Source organism: Pelobates fuscus, chromosome 5 (genome assembly GCF_036172605.1).
Source record: "Pelobates fuscus isolate aPelFus1 chromosome 5, aPelFus1.pri, whole genome shotgun sequence".
In the NCBI taxonomy this organism is placed as follows: domain Eukaryota; kingdom Metazoa; phylum Chordata; class Amphibia; order Anura; family Pelobatidae; genus Pelobates; species Pelobates fuscus.
Window position 1 is genome coordinate 354,699,077 of NC_086321.1, and position 22,365 is coordinate 354,721,441.

Consider the following 22,365-nt stretch of genomic DNA (forward strand, 5'->3'; position numbering starts at 1 on the left):
GCACAAGATTGTAGACCTACACAGGGCTGGAATGGGCAGCTTGGTGAGAAGGTGAGAACAGTTGGTGCTTCATGCAAGATCTCACCTCATGGAGTTTCAATGATCATGAGAACGGTGAGGAATCAGGCCAGAACTACACGGGAGGATCTTGTTAATGATCTTAAGGCAGCTGGGACCATAGTCACCAAGAAAACAATTGGTAACAAACTACGCTGTGAAGGACTGAAATCCTTCAATTTGCAAGATCCCCCTACTCAAGAAGGCACATGTACAGGCCTGTCTGAAGTTTGTCAATGGACATCTGAATGATTCAGAGGAGAACTGGGTAAAAGTGTTGTGGTGAGATGAGACCAAAATCGAGCTCTTTGGCATCAACTCAACTCACCGTGTTTGGAGGAGGAGGAATGCTGCCTGTGACCCCAAGAACACTATCCCCACCGTCAAAAATGGAGGTGGAAACAATATGCTTTGGGAGCGTTTTTCTGCTAAGGGGACATTACAACTGCACTGCATCAAAGGGACGATGGACGGGGCCATGTAAGATCAAATCTCTCAGCCAGGGCATTGAAAATGAGTCGTGAATGGGTATTCCAGCATGACAATGACCCAAAACACACATCTAAGGCAGCAAAGGAGTGGCTCAAGAAGAAGCACATTGAGGTCCTGGAGTGGCCTAGCCAGTCTCCAGACCTTAAACCCATTGGAAATCTGTGGGGGGAGCTGAAGGTTCAGTTGTCAAACGTCAACCTCGAAACCTTAAGGACTTGGAGAGGATTTGCAAAGAGGAGCAAATCCTTCCTGAGATGTGTGCAAACCTGGTGGCCAACTACAAGAAACGTTTGACCGCTGTGATTTCCCGCAAGGGTTCTTAACTTTTTGACGCGTTTTTTTGGGGGGGATTTTTTTTTTCTTGTTATTCTGTCTCTCACTGTTGAAATACACCTACCATTAAAATTATAGACTGATCATTTCTTTGTCAGTGGGCAAACGTTAAAAAATCAGCAGGGGATCAAATACTTTTTTCCCTCACTGTACATATGACAAAAACAGGAGCAATCCTGAGTGGTGGCACGTCATTATCACATTTTTAATTATGCAGCTGCCACACTTCTTCCTGTAGGGTTTGCTTTAATTATATATTTAAAGGCCTATAATTGGGATAAGGTACACAACTTCATATAGTAACACTGTAGGAGCAAATGCAGGCAATATTATTTGGTGTATTTTTGAAGAAATAAGTGAAGATGCCCTGCATTTGTCAATTTGATTTTTTTTCTAAAATATTTCTAAACTGGGGCTCCTAAGTTTTGAAGCATGTAAGCCCTAAATGGGGTGATGATACCCCAAATTAGCCCCAAGACAAAAGGCAGACTAGCTCATGAATAACAGATATTCACAGCTGAAGAAGTCTCAAATAAATAAATTACTCAACTTTTCACAGTGGGATAGTGAGTTAATTAAAATCTTGTGGTGGTATGGACTATTGACCCGGAGCAAGAGGTTGGAGGTATGCTCTCTTCCTATTCCCATATTTAATGTACTAAAGCAGTGGTTCCCAAACCAGTCCTTATGGCCCACCAACAGTCCAAGGCTTATGTATTCTCCTTTTTTATTCCAAAGGAGATAATGACAAAATCTGGACTGTTGGTGGGTCTTCAAGACTGGTTTGGGAAACGCTGTACTAAAGGTGGTTGTCTATAATGTGTCACTCCAAACCCATTTGCATATTGGGGCTATTCTACTAATTTTGCATTCAAATTTTCTTTTGACAAATAACTGATTTAAAATTTCAGTTTAAATTCTGAGTACTTCCCAGCATCTATTGTACAAAACTACATTTAGGACTTAGTAAGTGAACTATTGTGTGCATATTGTGTTACTTTTGTCACAGCCAAAATTTCATTCTTCTACCCCAATGTTACATTAAAGAAAACCAACAGTACTTGTTTGTGCACCTGGGTTGAAAACTATTTGTAAAAACTGTAGACTGTGCTTTCTAAGTTATAAAGTAGCATCTGATGTAAACAAAGCACAAGTGTCCCTGTTTAAGGAAGCTTTTAGGAATGGTTTGAGTGGGAGGAGTGATGTTGGTTCTCAGGAAAATCCTTTAACACCATAAATCAACACTCGAAATGAGTTCTAAAAAGGTCACAATTTCAAAACCTAATTTACAGTATATACAAATATTTAAGTAGCGTGTAAGTCCTCTGTAAATAAATACTGTCCTATGTCAATAAATTACATTTTAATCATGTATAAATTGAATTAGAATAATAAATAATAAATGATTGCCTTATAAGAATGTCAGAGATATCTAATCCCAAAGGACCAGTGGCTGAGTGACATAAACGAACAGCATTGCGTTTTGTTATTATCCTCGTTAAGGTTACTCATAAAATGGTGGTTCTAGTTCTTAGCATCAACTTCCTATTTGGGGACCTTAAGCAAACAGTCACTCTCAAAGCAAATAACATGCAGGAATAATGCAAGATGTGTCTGTGGTCCAAATATCCCTCCATTACTTCTATGGTAAGTCTTTAGGCCCACAAATGAAAACTCAAGCCTCGGATCAAGAGAGATGACTGGGGGTACAAGGTCAATGGCCACAGTGGACTGTGGGACCAGATCATAACTGTATCCTGGGCCATTAACAATACCTCCATGAAAATCCAGGACTATATAATTGATTTTAAATTGCTTGTTTAATATTATATACCTTTCAGAAGATGTTGGGAAACATGATAAGATGCATTTTGAGGAATCATCTTGGGGTACAAGGGAGTTCATGGTTCATATGGACAAGCTAAATAGTGTTATTCGTATATTTTCGCACTGTGCCAAGTCACAAACACAACTTTAAAAAAACTACAAAACTACGCTAGTACTTTGGATATAGACAAAATATATATATATACTTTTTCATGATCTACATTTATGACTTCTACATTGAGAATATATATGGCAAATAAAGAGAGCTAATAACCCCACAGGCTACTCATAAAAAGCTGTTAAATAAAAGATTGATAGTTCATCATTAGGGTAAGTAAGAGTAGCTAAGTATGTAATTAGATTCCCTAGTTTGGTCTATAGTGCGTTATCTTTTGTATAGTCGGACCCTGCAGCAATGGTATCTGGTATCTAATTAGTAGGTTTACCTGGTTTTACCTTTAATCTGGGACACTTAACGAATAAATATACCACGCAGGGTAGAGCTAATCTGTTTGTATAGCTTTTATATATATATATATATATTGCTACTTTAAGGTGAGATTTGGTCAAGATAACAGTAGCTATAAAGGCAGGCCAATTGGCAGATAATTGCATTAATGATTTTAGGAGTCAACTTGTTTTTTTATACACACATACTAATGCTCCTGTGCATGGGTGTCAGAGAACTATAGAACAATGCTAATGTTGTATCTGCTCTATAGAAATTCATTTATTCATAAAACAGAGTATAGATTAAATCTTGTAGGTGATGATGTCTAAAAGTCATAAACCCTACCCCCATACATTCCCTCTCTGCATCTCTCCCCCCAACTTGGTTAGAAAGTTTTGGATAAAGAATGTGGGAGGTTTTTGTAGTCCCTTTCTGCACCCACTACAAGACACTCCCCCTGCCCAATTTGGGTGAAGCTCTACTTTTTTTTTTTTTTTCCTTTTCCTCCCAGGGAACTTAAATTTAGTTCTTTCTTTTCTGTCCAGTCTCCACTAAACAAAAGAACGCCTGGGCATTTTAGAATTCTTCTGAACCTGAAGGTACGCATGTCTATCTATCTGTCAATTTCAAATTCCATTGAGTCATGGTAAAAGTTATCTTTCATTCTAGCTACTGTTGGCTTATTGAATTATTATTATTTTTTTTATTAACATTGTTGTTATTTTTTAATCTTGTGATGTGATATTTAAACTTGTAAACTGCTACAATTTGCAGTGTGGGATAATCTCCATACTAAACATTGCAACACTATTATTAATTTAGCCTTAAGAATGCATTTTCTAAGTTCAGCTCCTCTGTGTGAGCACTTTTTAAGGCAGTTTGAAATCATTTTGCTGTTCTGCTCCAGATGTGGGTTAGTCCCAGGCTGAAATGAATGAGATTTTGCAATCATTCCTATTTCTTCTCAAATGTTCAGACATGCTGGGCTTTGCAGAGAACAATAGATTTATAATTTAAGATCCTGGATCCAATGCCCCCCATTGTATTTTTACTGATTAAAAAAAAAATCTGCATTGTGTATTCCTATGACATTGCTGCAGATTTCATTTTAGCATATAACCCTGTCCTAAGTACATTTACACTATAGTCACCCGTCACTTCCTTACTTAGAGGTAGAATCCTTTATTACTGTTAGGCCACCACCTTTAACCCTTTGACTGCCACTCCTATGATAATCACATAGTAAAATATTTTTTCTTTTCCATGTGGACAACTCACCCTTTTGATTTTAGCTAAAGTATGGATAATTCACCCCAGCTCTCTAAGCTTCTTGGAAGATACTTTGCAACCGACATATGTGTGTATTGCTCAGGGAGGGAGGGGGGGCTATGGAGGGATGTGGAGGTCTTAGATTACATTGCTGCATTGCATTATGGGTTTTTTTCTTACTCTGCTTTGTGCTAGCTAACTTAAATTTCATTGAAAATCTCAACGTTAATGGATTTCTTCAGCAATCTGTAAAGTCCAAGAAAGTTGGTGACATCTCTTTGGGGCGAAGCTGTCACTGATGTTTATATGTATACAAATGCCAGTGTCATCAGATTCTAGAACACATGGGGGGGAATGTTGCAAAGTTTAACTCTTTGTGGGTTAAGAATCAGTGAAAACTGAACTTTTTGAAGTACTGTGGGACTGAAAAAAGTTACTTAAATTAACAAATGCATTTTATTATTTTCAAAGGTCAGTAATGTCTAACTCTGGGATCATAAATATTTGTAAACTACATTACCCTTAATCCTCAGAAAGTCGTAAGACTGTCGGATAATTATAAGAAGTGTAGTCCACAGACATTTAGTGAACCTAGGTTACCCATCTCTGCAGATGGACACACTTTTGCACCCCTGTTGTTAAAGAAGTTTGGTCTATACTTGGAAAAGTCAAAACTGAATTAGAAACATATGTCTTATTCTCTGGCTCTCAAAGAGTTAAAAGAAAATAAGAATTCTCTTATAGTCAGTCTGCCCTCTTAATTTGTAGTGAGATTGCTAGCCAATTGCAGGGAAGCTTAATTGAACAAGAACGCATTCCATTAATGTCTAGGGACAAGTTTTTTTTTTTCTTTCATTCATTATGGAGTAATCACTTTGCCCTAATTTTGACTTGATAAATTTGGCCTTGTCTGGTGCTAACAGAGATGTCCAAAAGGCTGTCTGACTAAGCAGTACAGAGGTCATGAGAATATACAGAATTCATCTCTTCAATTTGTGAAACTTTCTACTGGCAGATTTGGGCTAAATCATACTTACACCGAATACATAACTTAAATGTGCATGTTTGAGTAAAGCGGTTAACATTGCAAAATGCTCAGTACTTTTAAATGTGATCTTGGTTTTATAAATAACCTGCAATTAATTTAACCAGGGGATTATACATTTTGGAGATACAGTTTGAACTATTGTACCATCTAGAAGTGGTGCCTGAACCACAGTGCTGTGTAAAATCCCAAATAAAATGTGTTGTTTTTTTCTGTAGTGAATTATTACAAACATGATTTGATTCACTAAACCGTGATTTGTGGTGAATTTGAAACTAATGTGAAAAATTCAGGTCAGAATTGTCTAGGTGGGAAGAAACAAATCAACCTTGAGGTTTTTTTTTACCATCTCTGTTGTTTCTGCCTAAATTATAAAAGCCGGTTAGTTTGTAGCCACACCATGCTGTTTAGTGAACCCTAGAATTTTTTCCCCTGCGGTAAGGTATATTGACTAAAGAATCAGTTGTAAGTAGAGATGAGGCATTTAAATGTAAATGACAAAAAAGTAGAGTTGTTAAAAAAAAAATTCTGTTAAATACATTTCCCCCCCAAATCTGCTGTCTACAAAGTTCATTCAAGCATTGAGTGAGTTATATTAAAAATGCTAATTTTACCCACGATGTATGGAGATGTTATTTTCATTTTTGTATTTTTAGATTTGAATAAATATTGAGTTCTATTTGTTAACTGCATTAACCCTCTCCTGACGTTAGGGTGCGCTATGCCATCTTACAAAAGGAGGGGTTTACCGCCATTAGGGGGGGTATAGCACACCCTAGGATTTGGGCCCTCCCTGCAGCCAGCACACGTACCCTCCTCTCTGGATCCAATCGGGGGGGTCTGCACAACCCCATGCAACCAATCCCACCGATCCAAGTCACGTGAGCGTGATAACACAGCGATCACATAGCTTGAATCGGCCAGGTTGCACGATATTTTCTTTTTTTTTTTTTTTTTATTTTAAGTTACAATTTAGCATCCAGTCCAGACGTAGCCAAAGATTACTGTGCTCAGAACAGTCCCATAATGAGCTGGACAAACAGCAGTAACCCTAGCGACTCTCTTTCAAATGTTTCATGCGTTTTCTATCCTTGGGGAATTATGATTGGCCTTTGCAGTGTCTGAGTTGTGTACATACACTGATTTGTAAGAAACCTTTTAGAATGGGCGTGGTAAAAGGGGCAGTCTTAAGGTGCAAAAAATTGCAACAATTATTTTTTGTTTTGCTAAAGTAATTAAGAATTGTGCATGCAAAATAATAAAACATACTACAGAGGCCAAATCTATCAAATGTATTAAATACTGTTGGTGCCCAGTGTATCTCTTTAACTTACAGTGGGTGTATGTTTGTCCATATGCCTGCATTCTAAAGATTAAACTTACTCAATTACAATGATTTATAAAGCGCCAACATAGTCCGCAGTGCTGTACAGTAGATAAACCAAGACAAATAATTCTAACAAAACACATTTGATATATGTGAATTTTATGTGAAGAGAGCCACACCCAAACAAGTTTACAATCTAAAAAACTTCCCAAAGGGTCTCTTAAGTAAACATGGAGAAAATTCTTTACAATAGCTCTTTTTATATTTATTTAGTTATAAAATGTTATATATATATATATATATATATATATATATATATATATATATATATATATATATATATATATAAATATATTATATTTCCCAGATATTGCTAAAGCATCTGTTAGATAGCACTATCACGTTTGATCATTAGAAACCACACAGTGAATATATTTTTCTTTAATATAGAGCTTTTTCTTTTTAAATTCTAAAACATGCATTATGGACACCATGGCGCCTTTTCACTAGAGAACGAATCGTGGTGAGTTACAAAATGTAGGCTAAAATAACTTGAGTTTAAAAATATGTCAGCTGAGATTTGTTTTTGTTTTTTTTCAAACTGTTGGGCCTAAATTTTAAAAGCACGTTTTCACTTAGCAGAACTTACTGTTAACTGATAAAGCATCGTAGTGTAGTGTCTATATTGGGGGTATTTAACCTTCGGCACTCCAGATGTTGTGGACTACATCCCCCATAATGCTCCAGCAGTCGTAATGCTAGCAAAGCATCAGGGGAGATGTAGTCCACAACATCTGGAGGGCATTGTTGTATACACTAAATTTCGAGTTAAAATCATGGCTGTTTAATAGAACTGGGGTCCCATGGCCCTTAATGACAGAATGGAATTCTATCCCATTTAATTTCACACCCCATATGTAATACCATGTGTAATGTAATAGGGTGGGTGGGCCTGTGTGTGCTTCGCTGTTCCTTCCCCTTCAGGATATGTGGCACACCCTTACTAAGAATACAGTCAGGATTAGTACATTTGTGTGTTGCATGGTATCTCCTCTCCTCTTCCAGTGCAATCCACATGAATAGACAATGGACATATCACACCTTCCAACATTTCAAAAGGACAGAGATGGACACTTTCATTTTTGGGGTGTGGCCAGGGGCGGGGCTGTTCATTATTTACACAGACTGATTTCTAAACATATTTATTGCACATTACTGGGAATACTATTGCTGTGTAGCCCTTTTATACAGAATTCAGACATACCAACACTATAGATCTCCTAGAAAAAAGGAACATTAGGTCAGAAAAGAGGGACAGAGAGATTTGGGCTCAAAAACAGGACTGTTCCTCCTAAATAGGGACGCTTGGATGGTATGGAAATGTAATAAGCAGGAACCGCAAGGTTGCCTCACTCCTGCCTGTCTCCAATGGAATGTGGGCTAATAAAATGTGCTGGGGTGCCTTGACATTGTAATTCATATTTGTCTTCTTACCTATCGACATGGGTGGGGGTTTAATCTAATGAGAAAGATGAGTCTGGAAAAAGCCACTCTGTCCCCACCTAAAAATTGGTATAGGATTCCCATAATATTTTAAAATCCTAATACAAGTGAGGGTGCTATATATCTGTGTTCAACCCATCTGGCATTCTCGTACCTCCCAGGTGTCCCTATTTACGAGGGACAGTCCCTATTTTGGGCCCTTGGTCCCTATTTTCTAAGAACTCCATATTGTTGGTGTGTGTAACAGAGCTCTACAGCAATAACACTCCCAGTAAATATGTTTAGAAATTAGCCTGTGTAAATAAGATATGTTACACTCTTAGCTGCATCAATTGTTATTATGTCACCGAAAATTTCTCAGAACAGGCCCATCCCTGGCCACACTCACACCCACACCCCAATATTTACATTTCCCTCTTTCTACATTTAAAATGTTGGATGGTATGCACCACTTTTGTCTGTCAGGAAATCTGTGTCAGGGACAATAGTGTTTGTAAACCCCAAGGGGTAGTCCAGGGGAACAGTCCGTTCTCTTTCGCTCTTTCCTAAGTCAACCAACAGAGCAATGCCCAGTCCTCTTGTTACAAGGGCCCGTTAACTGTCCCCCTTAGCATGGAAAAAAATAAGAATAAATAAATATTATGTAAACATTTACTCAATCTTGAATAATTAGACAGTGCCCTGATATATTATCTGGCCAATTTTGGAACAGGTAGCTTTGAAAATAATAAACGTTTCATACCCAGTGCAGCAGGGCAGACATTAATACACGCTAAACCCTTTCTTTAACTGTAATATTGACGGAGCAATGCGATTGGCTGGTCCGTACCACTCAATCACATTTTTCCTTTTGCGTCATCTCACTGTATGATCTCAGGATTATAGGAGCATCGGAACTCTCAGTTTTCAGAGTTGCTAACAATTATTAAAAAGCCATCAAGCTATAGATGTTATATATTCTTCAAACTATACCTGGCCATAAGTGAACCTGGCAGCAATATTCCTGCGATTTAGATTTAGTGAATGTCTGATGTGGAGATGTAATTTAAACAGGCCTTGTGCAGACCCGCTAATTTTAACTTGATTAGATAATACAACCTTTGAACTTGACACATTTTTAAATATACATTACCCTGACATGGTGAGGTACACAAGTCACTCCATAGTGACTTAACAGAGCTATACATGGATTGCGAAAAACGATTAATAAGGTTTACACCCATCTCCCAGTTTTGGTAATTGCAGCAGCCTGAGATAGCAAAATGCTGAGCGGGTTCTTAAACTTACAGAAATACTCTTTGTTTTAGAATATTGACTGTGAGATAAAAATAAAACGACACAACACATTGACTACTGTCCAAAATATTGGATATTAGATTCTCACTGAAAAGATAAAATTGCAACAGTGTAAGCAACGGCTGTTTGTGAAAGAAAAAAAACCAATAACCAATAGAAGTAGTGAACAAAATGTAATCAAAAAATAATAAAGTCTAGACAGAAAGTTGAAAGACAGATTATTTCAAGAAGTGTAAGAGTAACAAAATGGAGCACCAACATTCTTTATATCTTGATATACACACATTTTTGTTTGCATAATTACCTTTTCTGGTACACTGAGATGCAAACTTACTCCATTCAACTCTTAAAGGAACACTGTAAGCACCATAACAACTTCAACCAATTGTCTGTGGGCCTAGGTCACGCATCACTGGTTTTCTCACCATTTAGTGAAGATTCTCATCCCATGGCAGCCTGAAGACCAGCTTCCAATGAATAAATGGCGGAGGCACAGCTATGCTCCACTTCCTGCCTTGATTCTCAACCTGGCCTTCGATAGCAATTCATACCAGTGGTTGGGGCAGTGATTGCCTAAGAGGGCTCTAAGCCAATCCTGCCCCCAATCCCTGATATTAACTAGTATACGCATTGGAGGCCATGCTACGGGCTGAGAATCTCTGTTAAATGGTGAGTAAAATGTTTAGTTTGAATACAGGGCCCAGGCACCATAACCACTTAATATTTTGAAGTGGTTATGGTCATGGTGCTTAACCCTGCAATTATAACATTGCAGTGTCTACTAAACTGCAATGTTATAGGTTGCAGAGTTGATATTAAAGGGCCATTGCACTCAAACTACTTTAATGAGATGAAATGGTCTGAGTGTCGTTAGTGGTTACTTAATAACCACTTATTGTAATTGCTCATGCTGCTCAGTGGTATTTTAAATTGGACGTTGCCGTATGAAGGTCTGGCTTTCTTAATAACGTTATCTCCTGGGACTCTTTTAACTGAAAATCTACTCCAGATTGTACATTTTCATGGTCCATCTCATTCTAATCTAAACCATCAGTTTTGGTACTTCTAAAAACTTGGCAGTGTTTTGGATAAATTAGAACATTAATAGTGGGTCTGAGCTCATTATTTCAAAAGTTTTATTAAGTCTGCTAAATATGTGTCCTTACTTCGTACGGTCTTTTCCCAAAAATAAGACCAGGTCTTAATTAATTTTCCTCCCAAAAAACGCACTAGGGCTTATTTTCGGTGGATGTCTAATTTTAGGTGAAAACGGTAGCAAGCATGTGCTAGAAAACAGGTCTACATTCGGGGGAATTGCCCCGAACATAGACCTGTTCACTAGAGCATGGAATTCCGCGAATCTGTGTTCCTGGAAACTTCCCCCGAACATAGATTAGCTTACCCGCGAATGGAATCCTGCGAATCTATGTTCGGAGAAAATTCTCTGAATGTAGATTAGTGACTAGGGCTTATTTTCGGAGTAAGGCTTATATTACGAGCATCCCCTGAAAATAAGCTATGGCTATGGCTTATTTTCAAGGGATGTCTTATTTTCGGATAAACAGGGTAGTAACCCCATGTAATTAAATGCAAACCATTATTATTAATTTTCATATAAAGATCAATTCACTGGAAAAGGTAATGATATCAGCGGGAATATTTAATTGATGATTTTTTCATCTTCATTTAACAAAGAATGCATGCACCATCCTCATTGGCTTTAAGAAAGTTTTGTTTAAGTTTTATTACGTTTAAAGAAAGTGTGTTAACTTTGGTATATATTATTTAAGTAAACAAAGCATTCAATCATATTTACCCCTGCTGGGTACCTGTTATAAATAATTATATTAGGATACCATAGCATTAGCTAACATTTGATTCTTCTAAGGTAGATTGGTGTGTAGGAAAAGAGTGAATGCAGGGGGTCAAAAATCTGTAATATGGTTATTTTGACATACATGTGCCATGTTACAAATATAATATTTGTACTTTCTTCACAGCCTCTGAAAGAGAGCAACAGGCCTGGAGACCCCAATGCTCAGAATTTCTCCCTGTCTGTGATAACAAAGGCAGAGGTTGCAGACAAAGTGGGAGAGTTGTCACATAAAGCGGATCTTTGAGCCCCGTTCCATCATGGGGGTGACGTGGCTCGCCAAGTTCATCCTGGGATGTACAGCACTATGGTATGTGGAACAAGCCCAGGCCCAACTGGAACATGGAGACATGCAAGTGGATCGGTTTGAGGAGAAAACCAGAGTGAGAAGAAGGGGACAGGACACTCTTAGAGGGTATGACTTATTTTACTATCGTATATTTGTCAACCTGGTGGCATATAGCTTACTAAACATCAAGCAAAACGAAACATCATTATAATAATGGAATGTTATCAAAATTGTGGACATAGACATAGTGTGCTATTATACACACTACTGTTAATTTACTGCTTTGGCTATTTTTTACTTAATTTTACCACATCTTGTCCACATAATATTTCACACATTATGGATGCTTAATTTCCAAACTATATTGAAAACAACACTACTGAAATGCACTGCTCATTGTAGTGGTTCCTCAAGAAGCTTGAAAAACACAGAGGTGGATTCTCTGACAAGCCCCTCCCCCTCTTATCTTCTGTCATAATGGAGAATTTAGCTTCCTTTTTATCTGTACAAATATTTGTACTAATAGAATATGAGCAATGGACTATAGCAGGATTCAGTGACACCATGCTCTCTATCACTTTTTCCATCACCTAGCAGTCCATGAGCAAAAGAGTTACAACAAGCTATAGTTATTTTAGCGCATAAAATGTACCTTTAGTACAGTTTGACTAACTTTCTTTGTATAGAAATCTAAAAATGGTTCTACTGGTCTGTTTGATTTGCAATCACATACCACCAGACAGACAAGTCAAAGGACACCTACTGAATGACTTGTGTTTGAGAAGCAAGCAAATCATTCTCTGTAGTCATCCAATAATTTATTTTAAGTTTTCTAAATATTGTCTCTCTGTTTGTCTCCTCTGTAACTTGATTTATCATCTTTACATTTATATCCTGTTTAACAGTTCTCATATACATCTTTTGAGGAAGAATATTCAATGTATATGTTTCAAATTACAGTCCCTTTGCTAAAAATGGCAAAAAAAATGATTTTCTCTGAACCAATAAGCCTCCAGGAATTATAACCCAGGAGAACATCTGATATATATTTGCATTCCGCATTGCCTCATTTTACAAGATTAATTTTGTCTTATACATTCTTTAGATCTTAATATGATAAACAAGTTTAATTCTTTCATAAAACCCCATCTAGCACATTTACATTGAACAGACCGCCGAGTGTAAACAGGTCCTTTATTAAGACTTTCTTCTCTGCATAGATCGCCACCCTTAGAAATTCATACAAATGCTCCATGATTTTCCTAGAACGTTGCCAAAAAAAGACTTATATTCCATACGCATGGTCATCCCTAGTGAGGTTATGAAAACAGCATTGCCTGTATGCGCTCATTGCACCTGGAAAGAGTTACACCAGAATTAAGAATGTATCTGCAGAACATCAAGGAGGAAGCGGGTGGAGTAGAGTGGTTGGATTTCAGGATTTTGTTTAACCTCTTTTATTAAAGAAGGTTGTGTTGAAGTTCCAAAACTAGTATCCATTTAATGAAAGGTTGTGAAATATTCACTGGATAACAGTTATCGTTATGACTCATTTTATCAAAGGCTCGTTTTTAGTTATTCTTCAAAGATTACTCAACAGGTTCTTACACTGCTATATATCATTATAACTGCTGACATATCCCAGAAGGGTATGTAGTAAGTAAAAAAAATACAAAGTCGCAATTGCAACAAAATTAATTAGTTTAACAGAAATAAAAGGTGATCAGGGCAGGAGACAAAAGTATACATCAGATACTGGTTCCAAACTAACTGTCCCGAGTCTGCCTGCAACTCATCGAGTATTTGTATAGATGCCAAAACAGCTGAGACTCTATTAGGGTTACTCTCTAAAGTGAGGATTCAAAGTGAATTTTTAATTTAAGATAACATAAACAAACTGGGAAAAAAAATGGAAAAATTCTCAAATTCGGCTGTGGTTTCAGTTCACTCTGGCCTTAGAGTCACTTTAATTTCACTTTTAATTCTCACTTACATACTTGGTGCATTTTTTGACCATGTACGTAAACAGCACCACATATACAAAACTCACTAGGTACATGGTGAGTTTTTAATTTTAATATGCAGGTCTATTTTATTTTGGTAATGGATTTTGTAATTACTTTCTTTGTAAAAAAATATTTGTTATTTTGCCTCTGAATAACCCAGAATCTCCCGAAAAGTAAGCATATGTGCCTCGCTCTCTATTACCATGTAACTGCTGATATTTATAATTTTGTGTGTGCTTCGCATTATGTTTTATGTAGAGGCTTTGTCCTGGAATGTACTGTAATAATGTATTCTGAGAATTCCAAAAGTATCATATTCATACAAAGAAGATTTACTTTTTAATTAAAAAGTAATTTTAGGGCCCGACGCCTAGAAGAGTCAGTCTATTAGTAGATGAAATTCCAGACTCTCCGAGAAGTGACATTTGAATCACTTATTGTTCAAGCAAGTTGTTTTACCACCAGATGTACCAGAGTGTGACACGGGGGAAGGGAGTATTCTGTCTCACCAGCCTTCGGACTGTTTACATATAGCTCTAATTGAGGTTTCTCCTGGGGCTGTAGCATCTCTCCAGATGCTCCTGTCCCTCTGATCATGGGAAAAAAAATCTTAATACTTTCAAATTCCTGCCCCTATACTGAGGTGCTGATCTACAGGAAGTGTATTATGTACAACAGCTGTTTAAAGGGACAGTCGAGTGTGGACAGACCATACATTTATTATGCATTATTTACACCATTTATAGACCAATAAATGCTTTTTAATTTTAATGAAAAAAACATATATTATGAAAGTGGTTTTTTTGCAGGTTTCTCATGGAAGCCAGGAAAACTCTGTGATTCCTGATCTTTTGGGGGAATTAGTGGGCATGTAAGTCTGTGTAAGCTCACACATAAACATGCTGAGTTACATCTCGTAGAGACCAGCGTTGAAAATAAAAAGGGTATATACCTCACTGTTAGTGTAAAGTTTAGATTTCGTTTCGGGTATTGTAAACATTAAATTACAGAAGCTAGGTTTTTGAAAAAGTTTGCAATAATGATAGCAAGATAGGTGAGAGTCATCTTTCGGGTAAGGGCTAGAGAGACAAAGTCAAGAGCTTGACTTTACGAAGCCAAAATTAAAATTTTAGGACCAGAGTTAAAGGGAAAATACTCCATAGGTGACATAAGAGCTTTGTTTGTTGTGGTTGGTGGTTTGAAGTTGAAGGTAGTTATACTTCCCTGAACATCTCCCTCGATTGTGTTGCCATATCTTGTCTTCATTTCCTGGAACTTCACCATGCAGGAACACATGTCAATGCTGTCCTCTGCCACATAGTACCAACTGAGGTCTCTGAATAATCACATTGGGCTGTTAAATTCTCCACAGGCTATCTCACAATGTACACAATAATTTTACCAGCATCAGGGACTAAGATGTCCCTACATTGTTTTATGGTATATTTTGAATGTTTTAGACTTTTGACTGAAATTCCAATGTAGACGATGTAACTAATTCTTAGAGATTTTACCTGTATACCAAAAAGTGATTAGAGGTAACAGAGCTGCTTTAACGTTATACATCAACGATAATTAGGGTTAGAGCAAAAATGACCGATAAAGAAAGAATTCCTTTTGCTTCCTAAATGTGTTGCGTTAAACTAATGTTAATGTTTTACGACTACAGCTAAGGCTGACGTTAATGGTTTAAAGTAGCTTTTTCACCTTCTGGGCATATAAATGCTCTACTTGCGTTTTGGTGGACATGAGTGGGCAAGCCACAAGACCTCGGGATTATCAGTAGAAAGAGCCTTTTTCCTCTCAGTCATCATTAATGTTAAGCTTTGTCAAGCATAGGAAAAATACATAATACAAAGTAGTCCCTACTTTATCTTGTGATATCTTTTGACTGGTTTGGAATTTCTTTGAACTCTCTATGCATCATAACTACTTCAATTTACTGAAGTGGTTACGATGCCAAGATCTAGCAGCCCTGTTAGTCAGAGAGCTAGTAAATTTCTTTGAAATTCCAACACAGTCTTTATGAGCATTACATACAATTTTATCTTTTCTATGAACGTTTTATATGTTAATTTATTTCGAGGGTGAAAGAACCGCTTCAATGCTGCATTGGGTTAGGAAGCCACATTTAAAACTTTAGGTTAAAGGATTAAGTTTAGGCAAAGGATTTGAGAAGGCACAAACAATAAATAAATAAACTATGCTTCACGGGGTGCCTAAACATCCAAGATTTTTCATCAGGTTTTGCTACGTGTACTATTTTTTTACTCACTTGTGTTAAAATTGTCATATATATTCTACATATAATAACGGTTATTTGTATTTAATTAACACGTAAATAGTAGTATGGACACTCACTTTTAAAGAACAAAAGATGGGTTTTATTTGACGGAACTTCATAAACGCTGGCTTATAGCTGACCAACCCTTCTACTAAAGAGGCAAAGGTTATTTAGAAAGCATGGTGTCACTTTAAATGCTTGCTTTCCTACATCTCAACCTCAGGGTGGGCAACTAATGCCTCGTTTCCACTGAGCGGATCAGTTCGGGTACAGTTTGGAAGGTTTAGAATGGTCCAGCCCATTCTGGTGAGCGTTTCCACTGCAAGCCAGACCTTCAGGGGCCATTCGGGGTTTAGAAAAAATGCTCTTCCTGTCCACCAATCAATGGATTGTATAGTAGCTCCACCCTAACCGAACCGTTCCATTTCCTATGGCCCTACATCTGAAGCAGGACCCTGAATGGATCGGTACGGTTCGCTTATATGGACCACTTTCATAATGGAAACACCCAAAAAACAGAACCGTACCGAACCAAACTGAACCGATCAACTCAGTGGAAACGAGGCATAACATCTCCTCAATACTTCACTTAGCCAAAGCTTGTCTTAGAAAAATGGGATTTTTATCTGTTATCTTAAAACAGCTGGAAAAACATGTTTCTTTTGCCTGTTCTATCATGTTAGTCCATGGTTATCTTGTGGAGTCATCTCTTTATCAGTGAAACGATGATCTTCTCATTAGTCTCTCACCTTTCAGCACCAGGCAAAAATGTGGCCAACTGATATCCTGCTAATTACCTTTTGTTGTCGGTGATAATCTATAGATCACTAAATCCTGATCATTGTGCATTTGTATTCATTGTTTGTTTTTAAGAGATGCAGATTCCAAGGTTAATTGATTCTCCTTCATTTTCATTTTTTTTTTCTCGTACCTTTTTTTTGAGCCGTTAAACTTTATATGTTTCATTTTGGTGTAATCATTTTTTTTTATTTCTGTATGGACAAAAAAATATATATCTATGCCTTTTTTTTTTTTTTTTTTTATTGACTTGTAATGATCCTATGCCAAATAGAATAGTTAAGTATTGAGTAAATGAAGAGAAATGAAAATATCCTCACCTGATTTGAAAAACAGGTCACAATGTTAAAAACTAGGTCATTACAGCTACATAAACCCTCAAGGTAACTGAATGATGCTCACTGGCCTATAATTATTCACAACAAGGTGATAAAAGATTGCTAGCTCTAGGGGATATTTTCTAAATGTGATTATGTTGTCCTTGGGGTATGAGAAAATATTTTTTTTTTACTGTGGAGAAGGTTGTCATCGAAGAATTGCTTCACAGTTTTTAAACGTAGAGTTCAGGTTTTAAATGAACACTCTATGCATCATAACTACTTTAACTTACTGAAGTGGTTATGATGCCAAGAACTAGCAGCTCTATTAGTCAGAGAGCTAGTAATTACACTGAGGTTTGGTAACAAACAGAGAAGAAACATAATCATAAAGAACAGAACAAAATAATAAGATAAATTTGTATTAAAATATATGTGCAGACTGTGAATGAAAGCTATAATTTAGTGAATTTGTTTTATGGATGTTCTGCATGTTGACATATATTTTACTGGAAAGGCTAAGAGTTCTTAGAAACAAGGTATAGATTTGTGTCAAGCACACATACTAAAATCACAAAATGGAAAAAACAAATATGAAAGTTTCACCATGCTTAATATTTTTTTTCTAACAAATTCCCCCCTCTGCGTTTCTTTGCGGAGGTGAACGTTCTGCTTCGTGGAATTTTTCATCACAGTCCTTAAGCCAACTTGCTTCCAGGAATTTTCAGACATGGTATCTGTAAGAAAGGAAATGTTGAAATTTGGAATAACATTGTTAAAATTGAGCATTCCCGACAGGCTGATTGCTTGAAAACTTTCTCTAAAAACTGAAAGGTTCTGTGTCTAAGGTCACAGGAAACTGTAGTGCAGAAGGGACCAGAGGGCAGGGGGAGAAAGTTGGTGAGAGATTGATGATGCCTTGATTGACCATCAGCCATTCATTCAAGAGGACACCAACTAAAAGCCTACTGGAAGAGTAATAGCTTGTACTAGCTTGACTTTATTTAGTCAGGCATTGGCACAAATCTTATATGTATCCGTGTTCCGACTGTTTTCACAGTGAGACTTACTCTGCATTTTGCTTGAACTGAAATTGACTGAGATTATGTCTACACTTTTTACTGCGTACACGTACAGTAACAATCTTGTTTAATGGATGAATCCACAGAGGATAAGTCACCGAGAGCCATCATTCTACACACTGTAGCTTACACAGCTTGCCCATAAGAAGTTTTAGGTGAAATATTAATTGCAAGCTATCAATAAACCACTTCCCTTGTTTCGGGGTTTTGTGGTTCGAGAGCATTGTAGAGAGATACATCAGAGAGAGATTAGTAATGTTAGGGTTTGTAGATTATTTTTCAAATTGTGTTTGCTGATAGTATATTGTCAGAGGAACACTCCAAGCATCATAACCACTACAGTGTGCTGTAGCTATTATGATGCCTGTAATCCCCTGGCACACCTCATTTTAAGTAGTCAAAACTGTTTTAGAATGGCTTGACTTCTCACTCTCTTACACTACACCTCAATGAGAGCCGGAATCTCTATGCTTGTGCTAAGTGCATGATGGAATGGCGTAGGCCAGTAGTGGAGAGCAATCATCTGACGGAGATTGGGGGTTCACAAGTAAGCAGTAGAACTGTTCTAAAACGGTTTAACTACTTCCAATGGGAGGGCACCAGGGCACTGTAGGGGCTATGAATCATGGAGAGTTCCTTTATCCTTGCCATTTTCAACACAAACACAAGTTAAAAAGTGCATTTAGTCTACTTATAAAATGGAATACACTTTTTAAAATATATGACATAACTTCCCCTGTATCCAACATTCATTCCTTGAAACCTGCAGTGACCAGTGCGTCTTAAAGGTTCTTAAATTTCATATAAAACCAGAGTAGCCATCTCTTTTAACTACCAATCTACGCCATGGCCAGTTCTCAACCCCAGCCTACTCATCTGTTTTAGTGTGCAGAGGTCACTTTAAATGCATGTGCAAACATACTTGTGCATCTTCCTGCACTCAAGTAGCAAAAATAAATAAAGAAAGAACTAATTTTTGTATCATTTCTTTTTGAAGAGATATCATAAATGAGTATGTCTGGAAAAGTGAAAGTATGATTTATGATTTTTAAAAATGCCCTTTTTACTACAAGTGTTTACCAGTGAACATGATGCCATGTTTATATAAGCATTTCCCTGCAATGGAGTTTAGATTTCCCCACTAAATACTTTAAATGCTTGTATACTTCTTCCAGTCATTGTACAGTACTTTATAGCGTTGATTTATAAGATACCTGCCTTAAAGGACCACTATAGGCACCCAGACCACTTTAGATCAATGAAGTGGTCAGGGTGCCAGGTCCCTCTAGTTTTAACCCTGCAGCTGAAAACTGCTATGTTTACATTGAGAGTTAATCCAGCCTCTAGTGGCTGTCTCACTGATAGCCGCTAGAGGCCGCTTCCGCGATTCTCACTGTGAGAATCACAGTGAGAAGACGCTGGACGTCCATAGGAAAGCATTGAGAAATGCTTTCCTATGGGCAGTTTGAGTGCATGCGCGGCTCTTGCGTCGGCAGGAGGAGCTGAGGTCACCAGCACCTAGGGAGCCCGGTGCTGGAGAAAGGTAAGTGGCTGAAGGGGTTAAAACCCAGCGGGAGGGAGGCCATGAGGGTGGGGGGACCTAATGACGCTATAGTGCCAGGAAAACGAGTTTGTTTTCCTGGCACTATAGTGGTCCTTTAATTTTCAACTGAAAATTTGCAGTTCTGTCTTTGGCTCACCAACATTTACTGACATATCCTCTAAAATAGGATTCAAAGGAATTTCAAAGGGATTTGAAAGATTGAAAACAAAATTTTCCCAATTCAGCAATTTTGGCCTACAATTTAAAACTTATTTTAAATTCCTGACAATTCCTACTTTAGTGATTAACCCTGAATCTACTGCCTTTAGTACATATTACGCAAAGACACTATTAGCTATAAGAACAGATTGTTCTTACGTTCTCAAAGTTTCACAGAAAGACTTTAGCCTTGATGTAAAATTTTGGGATAACCCTTTCAAATTATTTTATATTATAAAAAAATGTTTTAATAGTTTGATATATTTTTTTTTTGATATGTTGATTTTTTTTATGTGTATATAATACGTTTTTGCACATTAATTGTTTTCAAAAATAGTTTTAAAGGTTTATCCAAAAATATTTCTAAAAAATTTGAAAAGCATACCCAACAATATTAAAAAAGGCCGCCGTTAGATGTTGTAGAATATGGAGTCCGAATGTGTTGATATTGTAAGGAACCCAACACTGCTCTTTAGAAAATGTGCACATTCGGTAAATAATCGGCAAACTCTATTTTACTTGGTTGCAGAGATCAAAGAGTTCCAACAAATAAGTCAAAGAGTTCAAGAGATCCTTCTGAATTTAAGTATTGACGCTATGTTCCAGAAACCTACATAAAACTTTTTTTTTATTTTTATTTTTTTTTACATTCTTTTCACTCATGTGGTTATTAAATTCAGTGATTTTTTTTTTGTTTGTTTTTGTTTTTTATGATTGAAGCATAGATTTCAGTTTGACTGAACTTTGTTATCATAAGTCAAGGCGCGTGTGTAATGAAAACTGTGTGTCTCTGACATTACATATAGTATCACAAAGAATACAAAGGATTACTTTGCGAGCCCCCAGGACAGAGAAGAAAAACAGTTTGACTCAATAAGGTCAGCCCATATATCAGCAATCTTAATGAAATCCGTATTTTACTTTGAAGACAGTATCACCGGAGATGCCCAGTTTCTTTTTTCTTTTTTCTTCTCTTTAAAAGCAGTCGGGATAAATTACCGCTGTTCTTTAAAGTGAACTTTCTAGGTATCGATTTTTCTATTTTCTCTATATATTGTTCTATCAAAATAATTATCTGTGACTATTTGTATAGCTATTTATTATAAACTTTTTTATTTATCTAGTGATTATTTTTAGATCATTGAGTATCGCTAACATTATATCATTTATTTGGTTTTGTACTTAAACATTGTAAAGATATTTTATTAAACAATTAAAATTTGCATAAATATGGCCATTCTTCTTATGGGGCGCAAGGCTCCTCCCCTAGAATTGTACTACTCCTTATACAGTACAGAAGTACTCCTACAATACAGAGAGCTGAGCATAACACGTAGATGCTTATACAATAAAACATGCTGGGCGCAACATAAATATATCTATAAAATACATAAACATAAATATATCTATAAAATACATAAGGTCGAGTACAATACAGAGATACCCACACCACAAACAGAGCTGAGAAAAAAATAGAGATATAATACATAGAGCTAGGCACAATACAAAGATACCTATACAATGCACAGGGTTGGGTAGACTACAGAGATACCCATATAACGGGTAGAGCTCAGTAAAATACAGAGAGCTAACACACATAGCTGCAATACAATGATCCCCACCTTCACATTCTATCTTCCTAGCTCTGACATATACCATCTCAACGTCAGTAGTGCTCCTTCTGATAACTTTAGCTTTCTATTAAATATTGCTGCTGTTATAAAATATGTCTGCTACTCCATTTGCTCTCAGTACACAGTGTATACAGGGTTATAGCAGCAGAATACCGATAGACCTCTTTATACCTTTACAGCTGGCAATATACTGGTTATTAATATGCAGTGGTAATGTAGAGCCAAGAAGTAGCTGACATGGTTAACAGAAACAACTGTCATTATAGATTAAAACAGATTGAAATCAGAATCAGATCAGTCCTCGGAGTCACAGCCCCAGTCCTGCAGTTTGAAGGGTCACAAATTTTCACTATTGATATTTTAATATCGATTACCGAACAGTGCCCTATTGAATCAAGCACTTACTTCTATGACAGAAGCATGCACTTTTTGCTCACGTTCTCGCACGTCGGACTGCTCCACGTTTTTCCATGTACACCGCTCTGAATCAGGCACAAACACCACGTGGTGTGTGCATGCATATTCATAGCTCAGCTTGTGCAAGTGAGGGAAGCTGCCTTCATGCTGTGAACAGGTAGCGTGTCCTCCTATCATACAAGTACTTGTACAGCTAAAAGTGGAAGCAGTGCTGCTTCCTGAAATGAAGTCAGTTTTAAGAGTGTGGAGTCTGTAATGGTTTATGGAGCTGCTTTGCAGTATTCCTTTAACAGTATGATATAA

The 22,365-nt window shown here is 37.0% G+C and overlaps 1 protein-coding gene across 1 annotated transcript in view; it reads left to right on the forward strand.

Annotated features, from left to right (window-relative positions):
• The first annotated feature begins 3,671 nt into the window (after nt 1–3,671).
• Nucleotides 3,672–22,365, forward strand: part of LOC134611756 (fibrillin-2-like) — a 146,633-nt gene continuing 127,939 nt past the window's right edge. The window contains exons 1-2 of the mRNA XM_063455964.1: nt 3,672–3,759; nt 11,601–11,888. Of these exons, the coding sequence (XP_063312034.1) occupies nt 11,734–11,888 (155 nt within the window). The 5' untranslated portion in view covers nt 3,672–3,759; nt 11,601–11,733. The remainder of the gene's footprint in view (nt 3,760–11,600; nt 11,889–22,365) is intronic.